Raw genomic sequence first — 17,463 nt, 5'->3', positions numbered from 1 at the left:
TTATAAATCCAAAAGGTGCCAAACATCTTCAATGATATAAATTATTTCCAAGGCTATTTTTCATAAACATACTGTACCTCCACAATCCAGATTTTGATAAACATAAAGCTTTGCTGCATGGTTTTTATATAAAATACAAAAATAAATAATACATTGAATAAAACAAATGCCTTAGAACTATGAAAACACACTGGTATTTTCCAACAGTAAACTTAATTTCAGAAATACCAAAGTTTTTAAATATGAGTAAAAGGTTTCATACAGATTAAAATATTTAATGATTTTCATAGTTACTGTAGTTAAGAACAGTACACATCCTTAAAAAATGAATATGGTGTCCTAAGGGACCCTCTGCACTTAAACTAAAATAAGCTATATATTTTTAATAAGTCACAGTGGGAAAATATTTTTCTTTTTAATTTTCATTAGTAGGTTGCACATTGTTGATGTTTAAGATGTAGCTTTCTAAAATTACATTAAATGTGTAATTTCTTATTCATTCATATTGCTCATACTATACAAGTGTATTGCAAGTTTCTTAATAATGCCATTGAATTTAAAGTAGATATTTCAACATTTAAACAGTTGTGGGGATAATGTTCTGTTTATGGAAGCATTATTTTCCCCCTAGGTTCAGATCCTGCCGGAGCCAGATAGAAGGTCAAAAAGGTAAATGCATTGTTAACTGTTATAACTTTTGGGAATAAGTGTGTGTTTATATGGTGCTTCATGTTATTTATAGATGAGTACAAGAAAGAAAACATTTTTAGCCCCTACTGTGCTATTTTATTCATTTTTAGTACCATTTTTTGTCTTTGGGAAAATACTACACAGTTAAAATAACGCAAGAATATTTTTTATAGTGAATATGAGCTAGAAAAAGCAGTTATAGAAAGGGCACAGCTATGTGACTTCATGTGTATGTTCCATCGTTCAGTCTTTAATCGTTTTTATTTTTTGGTTTAATAGAACAATATGACAATTTTCAAAGGATTAAATATATAAAATGTTCATACTAGCCTGTAGCAAACAAATGTATGAATGCTTTTCACAAATTTTGAAATTTATAAATAGATATCACAGTAGTGAAATGAGCAATTAAATATGTCAAAAAAAATTAATCATAAATTTTTCTAGACAAACTTATTCAATTAAACGTTGAGAAACAGATTTTATCTCAGCAGTACAGAGTGCAAGAAAGGACACGATCCCGCATAGATTTGTGACATGTGTGGTATGGCCCACATTCATACTGGACCACTTTAGAGTTGCCATTCACAGCTTTCTGATAAGGAAATAAACTGAAATATCCAGAGGAAATCCTTACAGACATGGGGAAAATATGTAGTCTCCATACAGACATTGCCAGTCCAGGCCTGGAACCTGGCATCATGCAGTTGCCAATAATTAAATAAAGATAAATGTTCATTTACTGCCTTTTGAAAACTCCTTTTAATTTTAAGCATTTTAATTATTGATATTAATGTGCAATATATTATTCCTTTCTTATTACTTAAGTTGAAATCATCTTTATACACTCACCTAAAGGATTATTAGGATCACCATACTAATATGGTGTTTGACCCCCTTTCGCCTTTAGAACTGCCTTAATTCTACGTGGCATTGATTCAACAAGGTGCTGAAAGCATTCTTTAGAAATGTTGGCCCATATTGATAGGATAGCATCTTGCAGTTGATGGAGATTTGTGGAATGCACATCCAGGCCACGAAGCTCCCGTTCCACCACATCCCAAAGATGCTCTATTGGGTTGAGATCTGGTGACTGTGGGGGCCATTTTAGTACAGTGAACTCCTTGTCATGTTCAAGAAACCAATTTGAAATGATTCGAGCTTTGTGACATGGTGCATTATCCTGCTGGAAGTAGCCATCAGAGGATGGGTACATGGTGGTCATGAAGGGATGGACATGGTCAGAAACAATGCTCAGGTAGCCCGTGGCATTTAAACGATGCCCAATTGGCACTAAGGGGCCTAAAGTGTGCCAAGAAAACATCCCCACACCATTACACCACCACCACCAGCCTGCACAGTGGTAACAAGGCATGATGGATCCATGTTCTCATTCTGTTTACGCCAAATTCTGACTCTACCATTTGAATGTCTCAACAGAAATCGAGACTCATCAGACCAGGCAACATTTTTCCAGTCTTCAACTGTCCAATTTTGGTGAGCTCGTGCAAATTGTAGCCTCTTTTTCCTATTTGTAGTGGAGATGAGTGGTACCCGGTGGGGTCTTCTGCTGTTGTAGCCCATCCGCCTCAAGGTTGTGCGTGTTGTGGCTTCACAAATGCTTTGCTGCATACCTCGGTTGTAACGAGTGGTTATTTCAGTCAAAGTTGCTCTTCTATCAGCTTGAATCAGTCGGCCCATTCTCCTCTGACCTCTAGCATCAACAAGGCATTTTCGCCCACAAGACTGCCGCATACTGGATGTTTTTCCCTTTTCACGCCATTCTTTGTAAACCCTAGAAATGGTTGTGCGTGAAAATCCCAGTAACTGAGCAGATTGTGAAATACTCAGACTGGCCCATCTGGCACCAACCATGCCACGCTCAAAATTGCTTAAATCACCTTTCTTTCCCATTCTGACATTCAGTTTGGAGTTCAGGAGATTGTCTTGTTTAGGACCACACCCCTAAATGCATTGAAGCAACTGCCATGTGATTGGTTGATTAGATAATTGCATTAATGAGAAATTGAACAGGTGTTCCTAATAATCCTTTAGGTGAGTGTATGTATAAATGCCTCAGTTTATTATACCTAATAAAAATGTGTTTGATTCCATTCATCCCATATTTTTTATTATTGTGGAAATGGATTTCAAGTATTTCTGCAGTCTCATTTATACTGGGTTATTGTTTATGACAAGCACGTTGTCCAATTAATTTATCCCTCTGTGGGTCCGTCCTTGTAAGATAAGTTCTTATATTTGTAGTGGGGCTTATAGTCAGTAATTCTGATTAGAATGTTTCAAATTTAAAGTATTATTTGAACATACAGGACAGATAATCTGTCCCTGAAAACCCTTGCATAAGGTGAATTTTTGTAGCACTGATACTTTACCATACATTTAAATATAAAAACTGTTTACGTTCTTTGCATTCAAAAATTTTTCTTTTTGTACTCCTATAACACCAAAATACAGAAAATGGACACACTAAGTTGAGTAATGTTAGTCATCTAAACAAACTCAAGGTTTTTTTTTTTGTTTCCTTCTCCATTAAACACAGTTTAATAAGGTTCTTTACCTACTGTTTTAACTTCAAATTTCACATTCAAAGAAAAGCATTTTCGATACTCCTTTGGTGGTTCTATTTTTGTAATCTTTTTTTGGAGCCATGATGCTCAAGATAATGTGAGAAGATATATCAGCAAGAAATGTGACAAGTTGACTGAATCATACCTATAACATAAATATAACATCTGCTGTTGAATTGGTTGAGACTTTGATTTGGTTTCACCAACATCTGGCTCAAAAATACTACATACATAATGTTTTATATTCTGAAATGCAGCAGACAGCCTAGGCAAGGAACTAATTGCTACCATATAGAGATGTTAACTTACAAACAGTGGTCACTTGCATTCATAATAATGGATAAAATATTGTGGCTTCAATTTTATCTGCCCCTGTAAAATCGACCTCAGTATCTTATTTCAACTATACAGTGCTACATGGAGACATTGACTGATTATAAAAGTATCTTATCTTTAGCTAGAGACTACCCAAGCATGCAGATGGGCTCCTACTCCTAAGAAATATAATGCATTAAGTGCTGTTCAGTAATCTAAATAGTTTCTGACATGTTTTCACTTTGCATTAAAACACATTTTTGTAGGCGTAATGCATAAATGAAACATTTCTGAGAAATGTATCCTTGTGTTACTTTCTGTATTAATAAACAGTATGCCTTTTTAATAATTGATAGTTATTAATCAAAGAGGATCAGCTGCCAATTATGAAATGTAAAATTGAATATCACTAATCAAAATACAAATTAAAGTTAACATTAATTTTCTGAATTGTGTCTCCTAATGGTAATATATGAAGATAACTTTTTCCGAACACCAAACCCTTGCAGAAAATGATTTGAGAAGTTTGAATCCAAGTAAGAACAGTACCTATCTCAGTCCTGTCTAACAGTTTCAAACACTACATTTAATTTTAATACAATTTACATTTATAAAGCAAGGCTGATTCTACTTGTGATCCATGGAAAAGTCACACTAATGTCTCTCGTGTTTGTTTATTTCTTACTTGTTTATGTAGGTACTTATAAGATGAAATTCAAATTGCAAGATTATAACTTTACAAGTAATAAGTACATTTGTAAACTGGTCAGTGACATTTGGGAATATTTTGTCTTTAGAATTTGGTTGTGAATCTGATTCATTTATTAAAGAATTTAAAATTACCACTTCAAATGAATTTTAAACATAGCAGATTAAATTAACTAATAACATATAAACAATTGTATTTTTTTTTGTCAATACTGAACATATTGATTAAACAGTCACAGTTTAGCTCTGGGTAAAAAATATGTAAACGCTTGTATTTAGTACCTGGTAGACCTTGCTTTAGCAGTAGTTAATTCAACAGAATAATTTCCTGGATCTACATTTCAGACTTACAGTACATCATTTTATCATTTCTCCTTACAAAACTATTTCAATTAATTGACATTTCTGAGATTCATTGCGTAAATGGCTCTGTTCAGGTAATGCTACAACATTTTGATTGGGTTAAGGTCTGCATTCTGACTTGCACATTCCAAAATGCATCCTTTCTTTTGTTTTAAGTCACGCTGGTGTTGATTTATGCCACTGTTTCACATCATTGTCTTGTTGCCTCTGCCAACGTTTTACTATCAACAACATTTGTTTCTATTAAGTTTCAGATGTTGTACTATTGCCCTGACATTCTGCTGTAAAAGTTTTTGACAGTTCTTTCAATTCATTGTTTTCTGCCTATGGGAGCAATAGCCCAAGCCCTGAGAGAGCAAAGCAGTCCCAAACAATAATGCTGCTTTCCATCATATTTCAAGGGTGGGATGAGATTTTGTATTGGTGTGCAGTGCTTTTTTCATCCAAATATATCATAGCAGATATCCACCAAAGAGTTCAACTTTTGTCTCCACTGTCCACAGAACATTGTTCCAGAAGCATAGTGGAACATCTATGTAGTGTTCTGCAAACTTAAGCTGTGTGGCAATACTTCCTCGGAGAGTAGTGGTCTCCACTGTAGTTCCCTTCCTTGAATACCATTCTTTTAGGGGTTTCCTTATAGTGGACACATGATCTGACACTTTTGAAAGGTCAAGAGATTTCTTAGGGTTATTTGCTATTTCCCAGAGATGATTTTTTTTTGCCTTCTTCAGCATTACATGTTCATACTCCTGTCATGATCTATTCAGGATGCCCACTACTAAGGAGATTATCAGTAATAATGAATTTCCTCCAATTGCAGACATTTTGTATTACTGAGGATCACCTGGGCCTTAGGAATTGCATTTTTACACTTTTTTTCAGGTTTTTGCATCTCTATAGTCCATTTAGTATTACTGAGGACTGAGGATCACCTGGGGCCTCGTGTATAAACGGTGCCTACGCGCAGAAATGTTGCGTAAGAACGTTTCCACGTTCAAATCGCGATGTATAAAACCTAAACTTGGCGTAAAGCCACACACATTTCCACGGTACCTCATACCCTGTCGTACGCAAGTTCTCCGCTTGGTTTTGCAGACTGGCGGCATCCAGCGTCAAAGCAATGCTACTGTTCCTGTGTGGTGTATCTTTCTTTTTCAGATCCACATTACTGACGTGGCTTTATAAATACACTGAAATTAACCGCATATTGTTTATTAGTTTAAGGCATCTGATTGTAATTAACCTGTAACAATATAATGGTCCACAGAATGGTCAAACTACTCTAAATACCATAGCTGCTTTGGCGTTGTTACTCTGACTGCATCTTCTTCTTCTTCTTCTTTCAGCTGCTTCCATTAGGGGTTGCCACAGCGGATGATCTTTTTCCATATTACTCTCGCTGCACCACTCGGAGCAGCTGATCAGAAAGAGAATGATCGGTATACAGCATCAAGCGCATGCTGCCTCAGCCATGCTTCCTATTTGAACTGCTTCTCACACGGCAAACGCTTCAAAACCTTTACTGTACGGATCTCGCGGTTCAGAAACAGTTTCTTCCCAAGAGCGCTAAACGCAATCAATCACTCCATCAACTGCTCCTTGTAGCATGCTTTGTATTTATAAGTACAATTACCTCACTGTAAACTTGCGATACAGTTATAATATTACACAACCTGACCCACTTTATAAAGTGCGTATTTACACATGATGACTATATCATTTTTAAGATGAAATGCAGCAAAATATGTTTATTATATTATACAGATAAAACTTTAACCTTATTTAAATAATCTATATTGTTAATAATTAAAAGACACGGTGTCGCTATGCTAGCAAGGATCTGGCGCTCCATTCATGGATTGTTTGTGTGCTTCATTGGGACTGGCGTGAAGAATAGAATAATTAAACATGTACTGCAAAGATATTTCAATGTTCCTTAAAAGTTTTGAAGAATCGGCGTTATAAGCTTACAGATGGCTTAATGTCTATTACAGAGCTGATTGTTGGCGATTGAGTATTTGGAGAAAGAAAAGGTAGGACAGGAATTGGAGGTTAGTATGTTTGAAAGAGACAGTACTGTTGCAATAAATTATTTTATCGAAGGTCGCGCACAATCACTGCACTACCGTGTTCCCATGTTTAATAACATGCTTTAACTCCTATCATCATGAAATACTATTGATATACATCTCAGTATTTTAGTTGTTCAGAGAGCTGTAATATCATAAATGTAATTGATTCTGTGTCCTGTCGGAGGTAGAGAAAGCCGGTTTAAGAAGCACGTAGTGATTCACAAACATAGAGCACATAGAAGATCAAATACAAAACAAAGCATTTAACGTACTACTTTTGTTACGATGGGATATACGAAACTAGTAAATTAAACAATTTTAAGATTAGGGTTAAGTTTATGATGTTCTACTTTAATGACAAAATAAACTGTGATTAAAGTGAAAGTTTCGGGATTAAAGTTGACATTTCGTGCTTTTTCCCCCACTGTGTGCCTTTTTTTTTCTCTGTACCCTAATAAGCTTTCATGTGACACTCAGATGGTGGGCTATGACTTGGCTTTTCATGGAGACTTTGATATGCAACTTTTTTTTTATTTCGGGCACTGTGGGACTTCGTGAACTTGAGATTTCAAGTTTCTCCGACACGCTATGTCACTCGATCAGCTTCCTTTTCTTGTTTATACCACTGTTTAAACCAATAAATAGTAAGTTGTTCCTTGTCTCCACTTAGTATTCGCTGAAATTGTTCTATTTTTCCTTGTGGTTTTGCCATTGTCTTTTCACAGAACACTGAGCTTAAGGACTATTAATATTGATTTACATTTTCAAAGAGGCGTAATTCTGGGAGGAGTTGGGGCGGGACAACTGGCGTGTGCACTTGCGTTACTTTTCACACTGATCGGGATTTATGTAGTGGAAGAACGTGGAAGTTTGCGTACGCACAGATTCCTGCATCTGGATTTTTCTGTCCGTACACATATTCCTGCTTTTGTGCTTACGCCATGTTATAGTGTGAGTTCTACGCTTGCCGTTCTACATGAGGCTCCTGAGCCTTAAGAATTGCATTTGTACACGTTTTTCAGCTTTTTGCATCTCTATAGTCCATTTCTAAAGTCCTGTTTTTGCTTTGTCATTCTGGGGCATTGAGTGTTGGTTGATGTGAAAAAAATTTAATTGAAGTGATTTTAATACAAGTCTGCAACATAGCAAAATGTGAAAAAAGTGAACCGGTCAGAATAATGTGCCTATATATCACTAAGATCAAGATATACAAGAATCATTGGTCATACTATGAATCTGAACCAATTACAATTGAGTCATAACAGCATTCTGAGAAGTTCTATGGGGGGAAAAAAAAAACTCAAAATGTTCTACTGTACTCCTCTAGTTTAACACTCAAGATTTCCCCACGTAAGAAAAGCAGCTTTCAGTCAAAAATATGCTAAATACAAAATAATTGATCATCAAAATTTGATTTATTTCTTAACTTACATGCCCTTGTGTCATGGAAAGGCTAAAGTTTTTGGAATGTAAATGTATTATATACTCTAAAAACACATAATTTTAGGTAAACATTTTGCCAATCTCCATTTCAGCATGATAATCATTTTGTTTTTTCTTCCACCTCTTCTTTTTCAGCACATGCTTTCTAATGGGTCCATTTAAGCAGCTCAAAAGAATGTTTGATCCAACAAGATTAATTGCTACTATTGTTATGCTAGTAAGTATAGGTTCTTCTCTTACTTTGTTTTGAAATTTGATTTTTGATTGAAGAATGTCAAAATAGTAAACTTTACACAAAGCAGTCTGCTTACTCCATTCTATTATATTTTTATGAAAGGTAATCTGTAATCTCAAATGGTTTACTGTTATTAATTTCCTGATCCCTTTCTGTATTTTGAGCATTGAGAATATAATACTTTTTAATCCTCTCCTTTGTTCATATTGTTGATCATCTTGTCAAAAGAAACTAAAACTATTGCCTAATACTTCTTTACATAAATTTTAGTGTTTGCTTTTATTCTCGCTTTCTATACATTTTTTTTCTGATTTGCAATATCTACTAAAAAGTGCTAGTTATGATTGATATCTATAAATAATACAGCTTACAAGCTGTCTTCATTTTTTAAACAAGTAATCAATATTGTTCTGAAAACAATGCAAATTTAATATATTTTTTTTAAATTCTGTACTTGGAGCATTGTTCTGCATGGGAAGGACCAAAATGAGAAATGATACTAATATGAAATCCATTGTTTTTTGTTTTGCATTTATTTAAGAAAAAGTAAATACTGGAGTAAAACACAGCACAGGCTTAAGACTATTACAGATATTCTGTTTAATTTTCCCTTTGATTGAATTAATAATTTATTATCGGGAGGCCTGTTTTTTTTGGTTTACAATACAGCTGATTTCTGTGGTATGGCAGGTTCAATATTTTCTGTCAAGTTTATTTGTTGTTTATTATATAGCTTATTTTGTATTTCTGGTCTTTACATATTTTACAGTATTAACAGTCTATTGGTGTTTTCCTTAAAACATGTTATGTATGTGATTTATTGTATGAATATTCCTGTCATATTTAAGCATTTGAAATAGCATTCACAAAATTCTGATTTTGGATGTATAATCAAAGTACAGGAGATGTCATTAATGCTTCTTCTACAGTAGTTACTGCCATCTCTGTCTCTGACACTGTTTAGCTGAAGCAAACTGAAGTTCTTCCGAATTTTTAATAGGAGTATCTAACTGTCTTGCTGAACTCTTTGTATGGTGCTTTCAGCTATACTGTCATTCATACACAAGCTACATTTTTCCTTAATTCTCCTGGTTGGCCTTACCTCTTTCAGATTTGTAGCTGTAAGTTTTAAGATCATCTGTTGTGCATCTCTTTTTGGTTATTAACTTGAATTAGAATAAATCATGAATAGCTCTTTAAGACGCTGTGCCAATCTGGGTTTGCACTAAGTATTTTTGTTTTGTTGAAGTTGCTTTAGACTTTCCCAGAAGCCTCTGTACGTGTACACAATAAAAATTTAGATTACTTCATGTTAAAATGATGACAGTGGTATGGCAGTACCCTATTTACAACTGTTACTGGGTTGTAAATCTCTATAATCTAAGTGAATGAAGGAAAGTAGAAGGTTCAGAGATACTGCACTTACCTGCTTGTCTCTGAAATGTGGAAACATTTCCTTTATATACCTTGCTGTCTGCTTCAGTTACTAAAAACAATTTCCAGTTTACTTGCAATCCGATTGTGCTTCACCCACTCACAATATTGAACCGATGTAGGAAACAAAAGATCAAAGCACTATCTTCTTCAGGTCATCTGCACCAGTCATTTTGTATTTCAGCTTTTCTTTAATTATACCATACTAGCCAACCCGCAGCGTACCATACGCCGCATAATCAGGCTGGTTTTTTAATGATTTTTAAGCACAGGGAGAAAATTAACATTTGAAAAATCGGTAATGTAATAAATCAGCAAGAAAAGCAACATTATAACAATGCACGGAACGAACCAACACACAATCGTCCGTGACTGAAAACTGGCAGACCGCCATCACTCATGTGCCCACCCCCAACTTTGCACAGTCCAGATGCACCTGTGACTCACATAGACTTTCCATGTTCCTGCAGGAGCATCTAAGAAGACGCATGTTTGTCGCGGATGCGAATTGCTGTATGTAGCGTGTAAAACAGTTTGCTATGGTGCACGCAGTCGTGCGTCGTAACCGAAAACTCGGTTTTTGAAGACTGCTTACTTCATTGTGTTTTAACCTCAGTTGTAAAGGATTGTTTTAAGGATCCCATGGGATACCCTTTGCAAACCGTTTTACACGCTGCATATGGCGATTCAGCTCCACGAGAAACATTCCTTTATGAACAGTCAGCGTGGCTCAGAGGTGCCAGGAGTTGGTGGGTGTGGCTCCTTCCTGCGTGTGCCATAGGTATCTTACTTGTCGGCGGCTCAGTGAATCTACGCCCCTTCCAGCGTGCTTTCCATGGTTGTCTTGCCTTAGTGAATTATATATATAGATTTAATTCATAGGTTTTTGGGCTTTCAAAGAACTTTGTATTGAAAAATATTTGTATCCTTTGATCAGTGTCGTTGTAAGTTTTTAGAATTTCCTTAATGCACTTACTTTTCTATTTACAGTTGAGATGCTTTGTTAAAAGAATATGGTCATCTTTCTTAATCCTTTTTCAAAGTCTATGAAGACAAAAATATTTTAGCAATTCATAAAAATAAGTAGTTTTTTTAGATTTTTTTTTTCTTTCTAGTTCTGTCCATGTCTTCACTGTTAAATGATCTTGGGTATTGCGAAATAGACCCTTCTATTAATATATCCAGCAAAGGGTAGAATTCAGATATTGACAACGCTCATTCTTCATCAAACAAGCTTTAAATCAGATGAAAAATTGTACATCCGATACACCACTCCAGATTAAGATTTCTCTAAAACATTTCAGAGATTTGATCATAGCTGTGAATGATGCCATATAGCTCCAACCTCGCTAGGTCATATTTTATGGGATTATTCTAAGATCAGGCTTTTTTGTGTTAAAATTTTTGTTATCTCTGAAACAGTGGCAAGAGATACAATCACTCCAAATCCTCTTACAGCAGTGTATTTAAAGTAATATTGGATAGAACTTGACTCTCTAGTGATACCTTCCCTATGACACTGCACTGTTAGCATATTGCAATTTCCCGTGGAATTGTACAGTTTCTTTATGAAGTTACAAGGATATATTAATTTACTTTAATTTTAGAAAAAGTTTTGTGCACTTCTGTTGACATATCTGTTTAACTCCTGATGCTTTAATCAGTATGACAAGCTTCTCTTTATTAACCAGCTCTCTGGCTTGGCTTGGGTTGGGGATGGTGTTCTGAGTTTTGTTTAAGACCTTATCTCTTTTACTAATATAGTGGCTTGATTGTAGTTTTGGATCAGACTAGTTTTCTTTTGCTGATAGCAAGGTGTGTTTGGTTGTTTTATGTATTACAATGGAAGAGTTATTCAGTAATATCTAGAAATAAATTCATTTCATATTTATTATGTGAAATGTGATTGTTGGGCTCTTTGTGTCTTTTCTTACATATTGTTTTGGTTGTGCAAAGAATTCTAAGAGGCAACATTTTCTAAGCATTGTTTTGATGTGCTTCTACTACTTGATAATTGAACTAACAGTTCTCACTAGGACATCAAACACTTCAGTATTGTTTTGTACTTTTTATCCTAACTTATGCAAATTGAGTATGTTGTAAGGATGCTCCCTGATGGCTCCCCGTAGATCTGCACCAGGCACATCCCACTTGTGGAGACTCTGCTGTAAACCCAGGACACCCTTGAGGGATTATATGTTTCAGCTGGCTTGAGAAAGCCTGCAAATTCCTTAGAAACAGCTTGGATCTGTTGCTGTGGACAAGAAAGTCTGGGCTAATGTGCTAGTCCTTGTGTCATGGTAACTCCCACCAAAAAAGCAGTTTCAAAAAAATTAAAATGAAGTACCTTAGTATTATTATATCTATAACTTCTTTGCAAAGCTCTTTCATAGCTATCTTTCAGATTCTCAACCTAAATAATAATTCCTTAAATGTGGGCTGTGTTTATCAAAAAAAAAAAAGAAAAAAGAGTTATTTATTGATCAATTAGTGAGGGGCAGTTGTTTTTTTAATTAGGCAGTTATTTTTCAAATGTGTAAAATTTACCATTTCCGCAACACGGGAATTGATTACTTACGCAAAACACATAGTTCCTTTTCTGTTAAGATTTTACCTAACTTAAACAGTGCCACATAAAAATAATTTTGAGTTGTATTGCATTGAAATACAAATATATCACAGAGAATATTTTTTATTTATTTTTAGAAAATTGATCAAGGTTTTGAATGCATTTACATGGCACTTTATAAGATTAAAAGCCATATGAAGACATTTACTTTATTAGTAATACATGGCATGACAAGCCCAGCCTTCACCCTTTGGATGCGTCATACCACAAAAGGTCTAAGAAAGGCATTTGCAGGGAAGGCTGGTCAACCTGTTTAATACTTGATGATTGCAATTAAAGGGATTCTTGCTTTTTTATGAAAACCTATGCAAGAATCACTGGAATTAAGTTACTAATGAGCTAACAGGACAAAAATTATTGAAATTTTCAGTGTTTGCAAATAGGGGCTTAATTTGATAGAAATAGAAAGCAGTAGACGATGTGAAAAACTGACATCAGCTGCAAAAAATTATAAACAGTCAGATTTGAGTGTTTTAGAAAATAATGAATGGTGTACAAAGTCATACAGTTGAAATAGTAATTAGTTTGTTGAATACTGGGTTTCGCATCAGAAATTTTAACTTATGTGAGCTGGAGCTGCTGTTTAACTTTTGTTTATAATCATTCCCTTTTTTTTGTTTTCCTTTAAAAAAACTTGAATTTCAAACATTGAACAAAGCTGCTACTGCTGAAAATAAGAAATAAACATGAATACGGCTATAAATGTCTATGAATTGATAAAACCTTTAAAGTGAGCCTTTATAATATACAATAGTCTTGGCACTTCAGCAACTGTGTTAGTCTCAGTCTGTTTGACTCTCATAATATTTATCAAGGGGCCAAGCTCTAACTGTATAGAAGGAGTAATATACTTTTTGTGTTACAGGGCCTCTGTTTTATTTAAAGGTTTTGTTTTGTAAACTTCATTCATGTGTTCTTCTTATAAGCAAAGTAAATTTGACCAAAAAAGCTGGCCACAAGCTGACATCCATTATCCACATTACCTAATCTAGTTTAGGGTCACTTCAAGGAAAGGAGGGGCTTATAAATGTTTTTGCTTTAAATTGGTAGGACACAAGGAGGCAGGGACAGTGACGTTGACTAAAGTATAAGAAAGAAACAAATTACCTATTACTCTTTGCTGTTACCTCCAAAGAGGTAAATGAAAAAAATAGGTGTATATTTTCATTGAAAACCGGACTGTATTAAGCTCAGTGTGGATAAAACAATTTCCACAAAGAAACTATGTTGTTTTCTAGTAACAACCTGAAAGACACCAGACTTGTTTGCCGTTAAACTTTTATTTGTTTGTTTTTTTTCATTCAAAAGATCCATGAAACTCCATCTATGTTCTGCATCTTTTTATGCAAAATCAAAGTCAAAATTATCATCACTGTACGGGCAATCCAGGGTTCAGCATTTACTAAAGGTATAAAACTGACGTAGGGTATATTTTAAGACGGAGGAGCTCTTATCTGTTGCCCCTATCTATACATGATAATCACCTATTTCAGTCATTTTTTAATCTAGGTAGTATTAGAGCTACTGAAGACATTAGAGATAAGATCGGAGAATGTCATCACCTTAGTGCCACTTACAAAAGATACACATTTAGCCTTTATTTGTAAAGAATTGAGGATTAGATGAGCACCAGTGTAGAATTTTTATTTAAAGAACCAACCTTGAAAAGTGTCCCTTCCATACACCAGACCTGAATTTTCCTGGTATAAGCACCAAATTTCTAACAGTGCCCTGTGGTATTGTACTGTATTCATATATTCGTCATTACTGGGACTTCATGCACAACACTCTTTTCTAACCTGCTGCAGGTGAAGTAAAGTCAGGCTAGCCGAGGATTAAACGTTGCCTTCTTCAGTGCCATGCAAATTTTAAAATGTCCCCCAGCCACTCGAAACTCTTGCTCAAAAACAGATTATCTGAAACATTCCTCACTGTAACCTAAGCAAACATTACATTTCTCTATTATAAAAAAAAATCTCGAGACAAGACTATTGCCAAGAGATTTTTTTCAAGTCCCAACGAGATGAGACTATTGCAAAGAGATTTTTTCAAGTCATATCCACCTCTCAACCATTTCAGGTTAATGGCCCACACCCATAGTCCTCTCACCTCTCATTTGGTGAATGCTTTTGTCAGACACAGTTCCTGTGCTCTCAGCTCTTATAAATTTTTACGATCAAATTAGTTAAATGCGTATCAATAGAATATGCTGAAACAGTTGGCGGTGATGTTGCGGAAGATGAAAACATCAATTTACAGTATCCCATAGAATATCTACAACCGTTAATGCCATCCAGTCTTCCACCAGCCGAATTACTGATGAATGATGGATGTATGGTAATGTTATTGCGTAATTTATGTATGAGTGATGGACTATGCAATAGGCCAAGATTAGTTGTATTCAAAATTGGTCTAACAATTCTGACATGTAAAATTTTAACAGGCAACAAGAAAGGTAATGTAGTGCAACTTCAGCGGATGACATTAAATAGCAAAGGAGATCTTGATATGCCATCCGTATTAAAATGTTTACAGTTTCCAGTTAGAATAGCTTTTCCTATGACAATTAACAAATTACAGGGACAAACATTCGAAAAAGTCAGTTTATTTATTAGAGTGAAAGAAACAATATTCACTCTTGGGCAGTTGCACGTTGCGTTGTCACGATGTAACTCCAAATACGGAATCAAAATTCAATGCAATATTGAAAAAAAGTTAATTCCAAATATTGTTTTTAATGAAGTTTTACAGTAAAAGTGTAAGTTTTAAAAAGTATTTGCATGTTAATTTCAAAGCCAAACAGAACAAAAATTTATAACTTAACGAATATCTCTAATACAACATGAAACATAATTTTCTTTCAATTTATTACGTTTTAATATTTTTTACTATGGTTAATTACTCGCTGTAATGTAAAATAGTTAGGTCTCTTTATGCATATGTAGCAATTCCTGTGAAAATAACAATCTGTTTAAATTGAACATTCGCTTCCCCATACTCGAGCAGCAGAACTGCAAAGTGCCTAGTGCGTAGCGCCTGCCCGGGGGTTGGTGAGTGAAGGGAGCAGGGGGCAGAGCCCCCTAGTTTTCTAAATAATTCTTTTGAATAATCCAGTTTCTTTACATGTGATCAGATTGTGCATTCGACACATTTAGGGAGCATAAACATCTCTCTATTATAAAAAAAAAAAATCCTGGGAGGGAGACGAGACGTAATCTTCTCGGAATACAGTTTGACGCTCCGCGAGAGACACTTTAACATCCAGTGAGACAACATTTAAAACAAGTTCACGGTCATCTAACCAAGCAGTTGTTGGAATGCTTTTGGCAGACAGACATCATGTGCTGCCAGCTCTTAAAACAATGACAAGCAACAAGTAGAACATGCAGCTTGCCAGCAACAGGAAGCCAGCAGATGATCCGACCGCTTCTCCTTAGCGTGTGTTGAACCACCCCTTTCACAACGCTAGCGGCAGAGATGCGAAGTGGCAAAAGGACAGCTGATGTACAGGCTTTGAAATGATCGACGCAAAGAACGACAAACAGAAAACACAGCTCGCCAGCAGCAACAAGCCAGGAGATGATCCGACTGCAAATCTTTAGCGTGTGTTTAGCCCCCCCTTCACAACACGAGTGTCAGACATGTGAAGTGGCAAAAGGACAGCTGCTGTACTGGCTTTTAAATGATCGACATGCAGCGAAACACAAAGAACACGCAGCTCGCCAGCAGCAGAAAGATCGCAGATGATCTGGCATCTTAGTGCGTGTTCAAAATCCCCTTCACAACATGAGCAGTGTTATACATCCTGCGAGAAAGATTCAACCACTCCCAGGGCCGAAAATAAAGGAGAAGTATTGTTTTTACAAAAGTTTTAAAGTAAAAGTGAAAATAATGATGTGTATGTAACAATTCCCATGAAAATAACAATCTATTTAAATTGTATATACGGTAAACCAAACCCAGGGGGCGGCGAGCGAAGCGAGCAGGGGGCGGAGCCGCCTAGTAATGACTAAAAATAATGTTATGATGTGTATTTTTCGTTTTGAATTTCAAAAAGAAAATTGTATAAAATTGCTGTATAACAATAGATAAAAAAAAATAAATAGAAATGTCAAATGCCATATACATTATTTTTCATCAAATTTAGGAAAGCATCAATTAACCAAGTGGTCTTCAACTTGACAATAGGTAAAATGCACACATTAAGAGGGAGAAACTACTGCAGAATAGTGAACCGGCCTTACTTAGGCAGTGTCCTTAAACATCACAACATTACCTGTTTAATTTTAAGACGGCAAGATAACATAGTGGTATAGTTTGCAGGTTCGGAGACACTTGAGTTTGATGATATTGTGGCATGTCATAGGTGCTAGATACAGAATGCAAGATATCTCGATTTTAAAATGAGCTCAAACTCTTGGAGATTTGTAAAGGCATTTTATTTCACAGTAAGTCAGTGAGATAAGGTATTACTAATATACAAAAAGGCTGCCAAAGATATGTTGTTTAAAATGACTTGGTAAGCCCAGGATTGTTCATAAAGTTTATCAATCAAGGTTTTGAAGGGTTTGGGAGGGGGCTAGATTCCATCAGGTTTATAGCAGAAACCAAACCTGGATGGACGCACTTGTTTATTACAAATCTTTGTCTTGCACTTACCTTTACTACTTTATTATAAGGCTATTTAAAAATTTCCAATTAAAGTATCTGGAGAATTCTCACATGGTCACTGAAGGGACATGTATACTCTGCACAAATGGTGACCATATGAGAATTCAAAGGCAGTATCCTGGAGTTGTGTGTCAACAGTGCTACTGTTCCACTGTATGCAATTAAAATGTATTATTGGAATCTTTTTGTTGAAAAATGAGTGGTGTTTATCTTTAAATGGAAATAACTCTAGATAAATGTTCACATATTATGCATAAAATAAATTAAGTGTCACCTGTTTTGACTCACTGATAATCAAGAAGAGTAAAAATG

The 17,463-nt window shown here is 35.3% G+C and overlaps 1 protein-coding gene across 3 annotated transcripts in view; it reads left to right on the top strand.

Moving 5' to 3' along the window:
• The window catches only part of sft2d1 (SFT2 domain containing 1), a 75,660-nt gene that overhangs the window by 32,662 nt on the left and 25,535 nt on the right, over positions 1–17,463 (top strand). For all 3 annotated transcript variants that reach the window (XR_005630840.1, XM_039738023.1, XM_039738024.1), the window contains exon 4: positions 8,318–8,399. Coding sequence is in view for 2 of the 3 variants with exons in the window: in XM_039738023.1 (XP_039593957.1) it covers positions 8,318–8,399 (82 nt within the window). In the remaining variant the exon portion in view is untranslated. The remainder of the gene's footprint in view (positions 1–8,317; positions 8,400–17,463) is intronic.

Source organism: Polypterus senegalus, chromosome 16, assembly GCF_016835505.1.
Source record: "Polypterus senegalus isolate Bchr_013 chromosome 16, ASM1683550v1, whole genome shotgun sequence".
Lineage (NCBI taxonomy): Eukaryota > Metazoa > Chordata > Cladistia > Polypteriformes > Polypteridae > Polypterus > Polypterus senegalus.
Note: the sequence above shows the minus strand (reverse complement) of the source record. Positions and strands in the feature narration are given on the sequence as shown.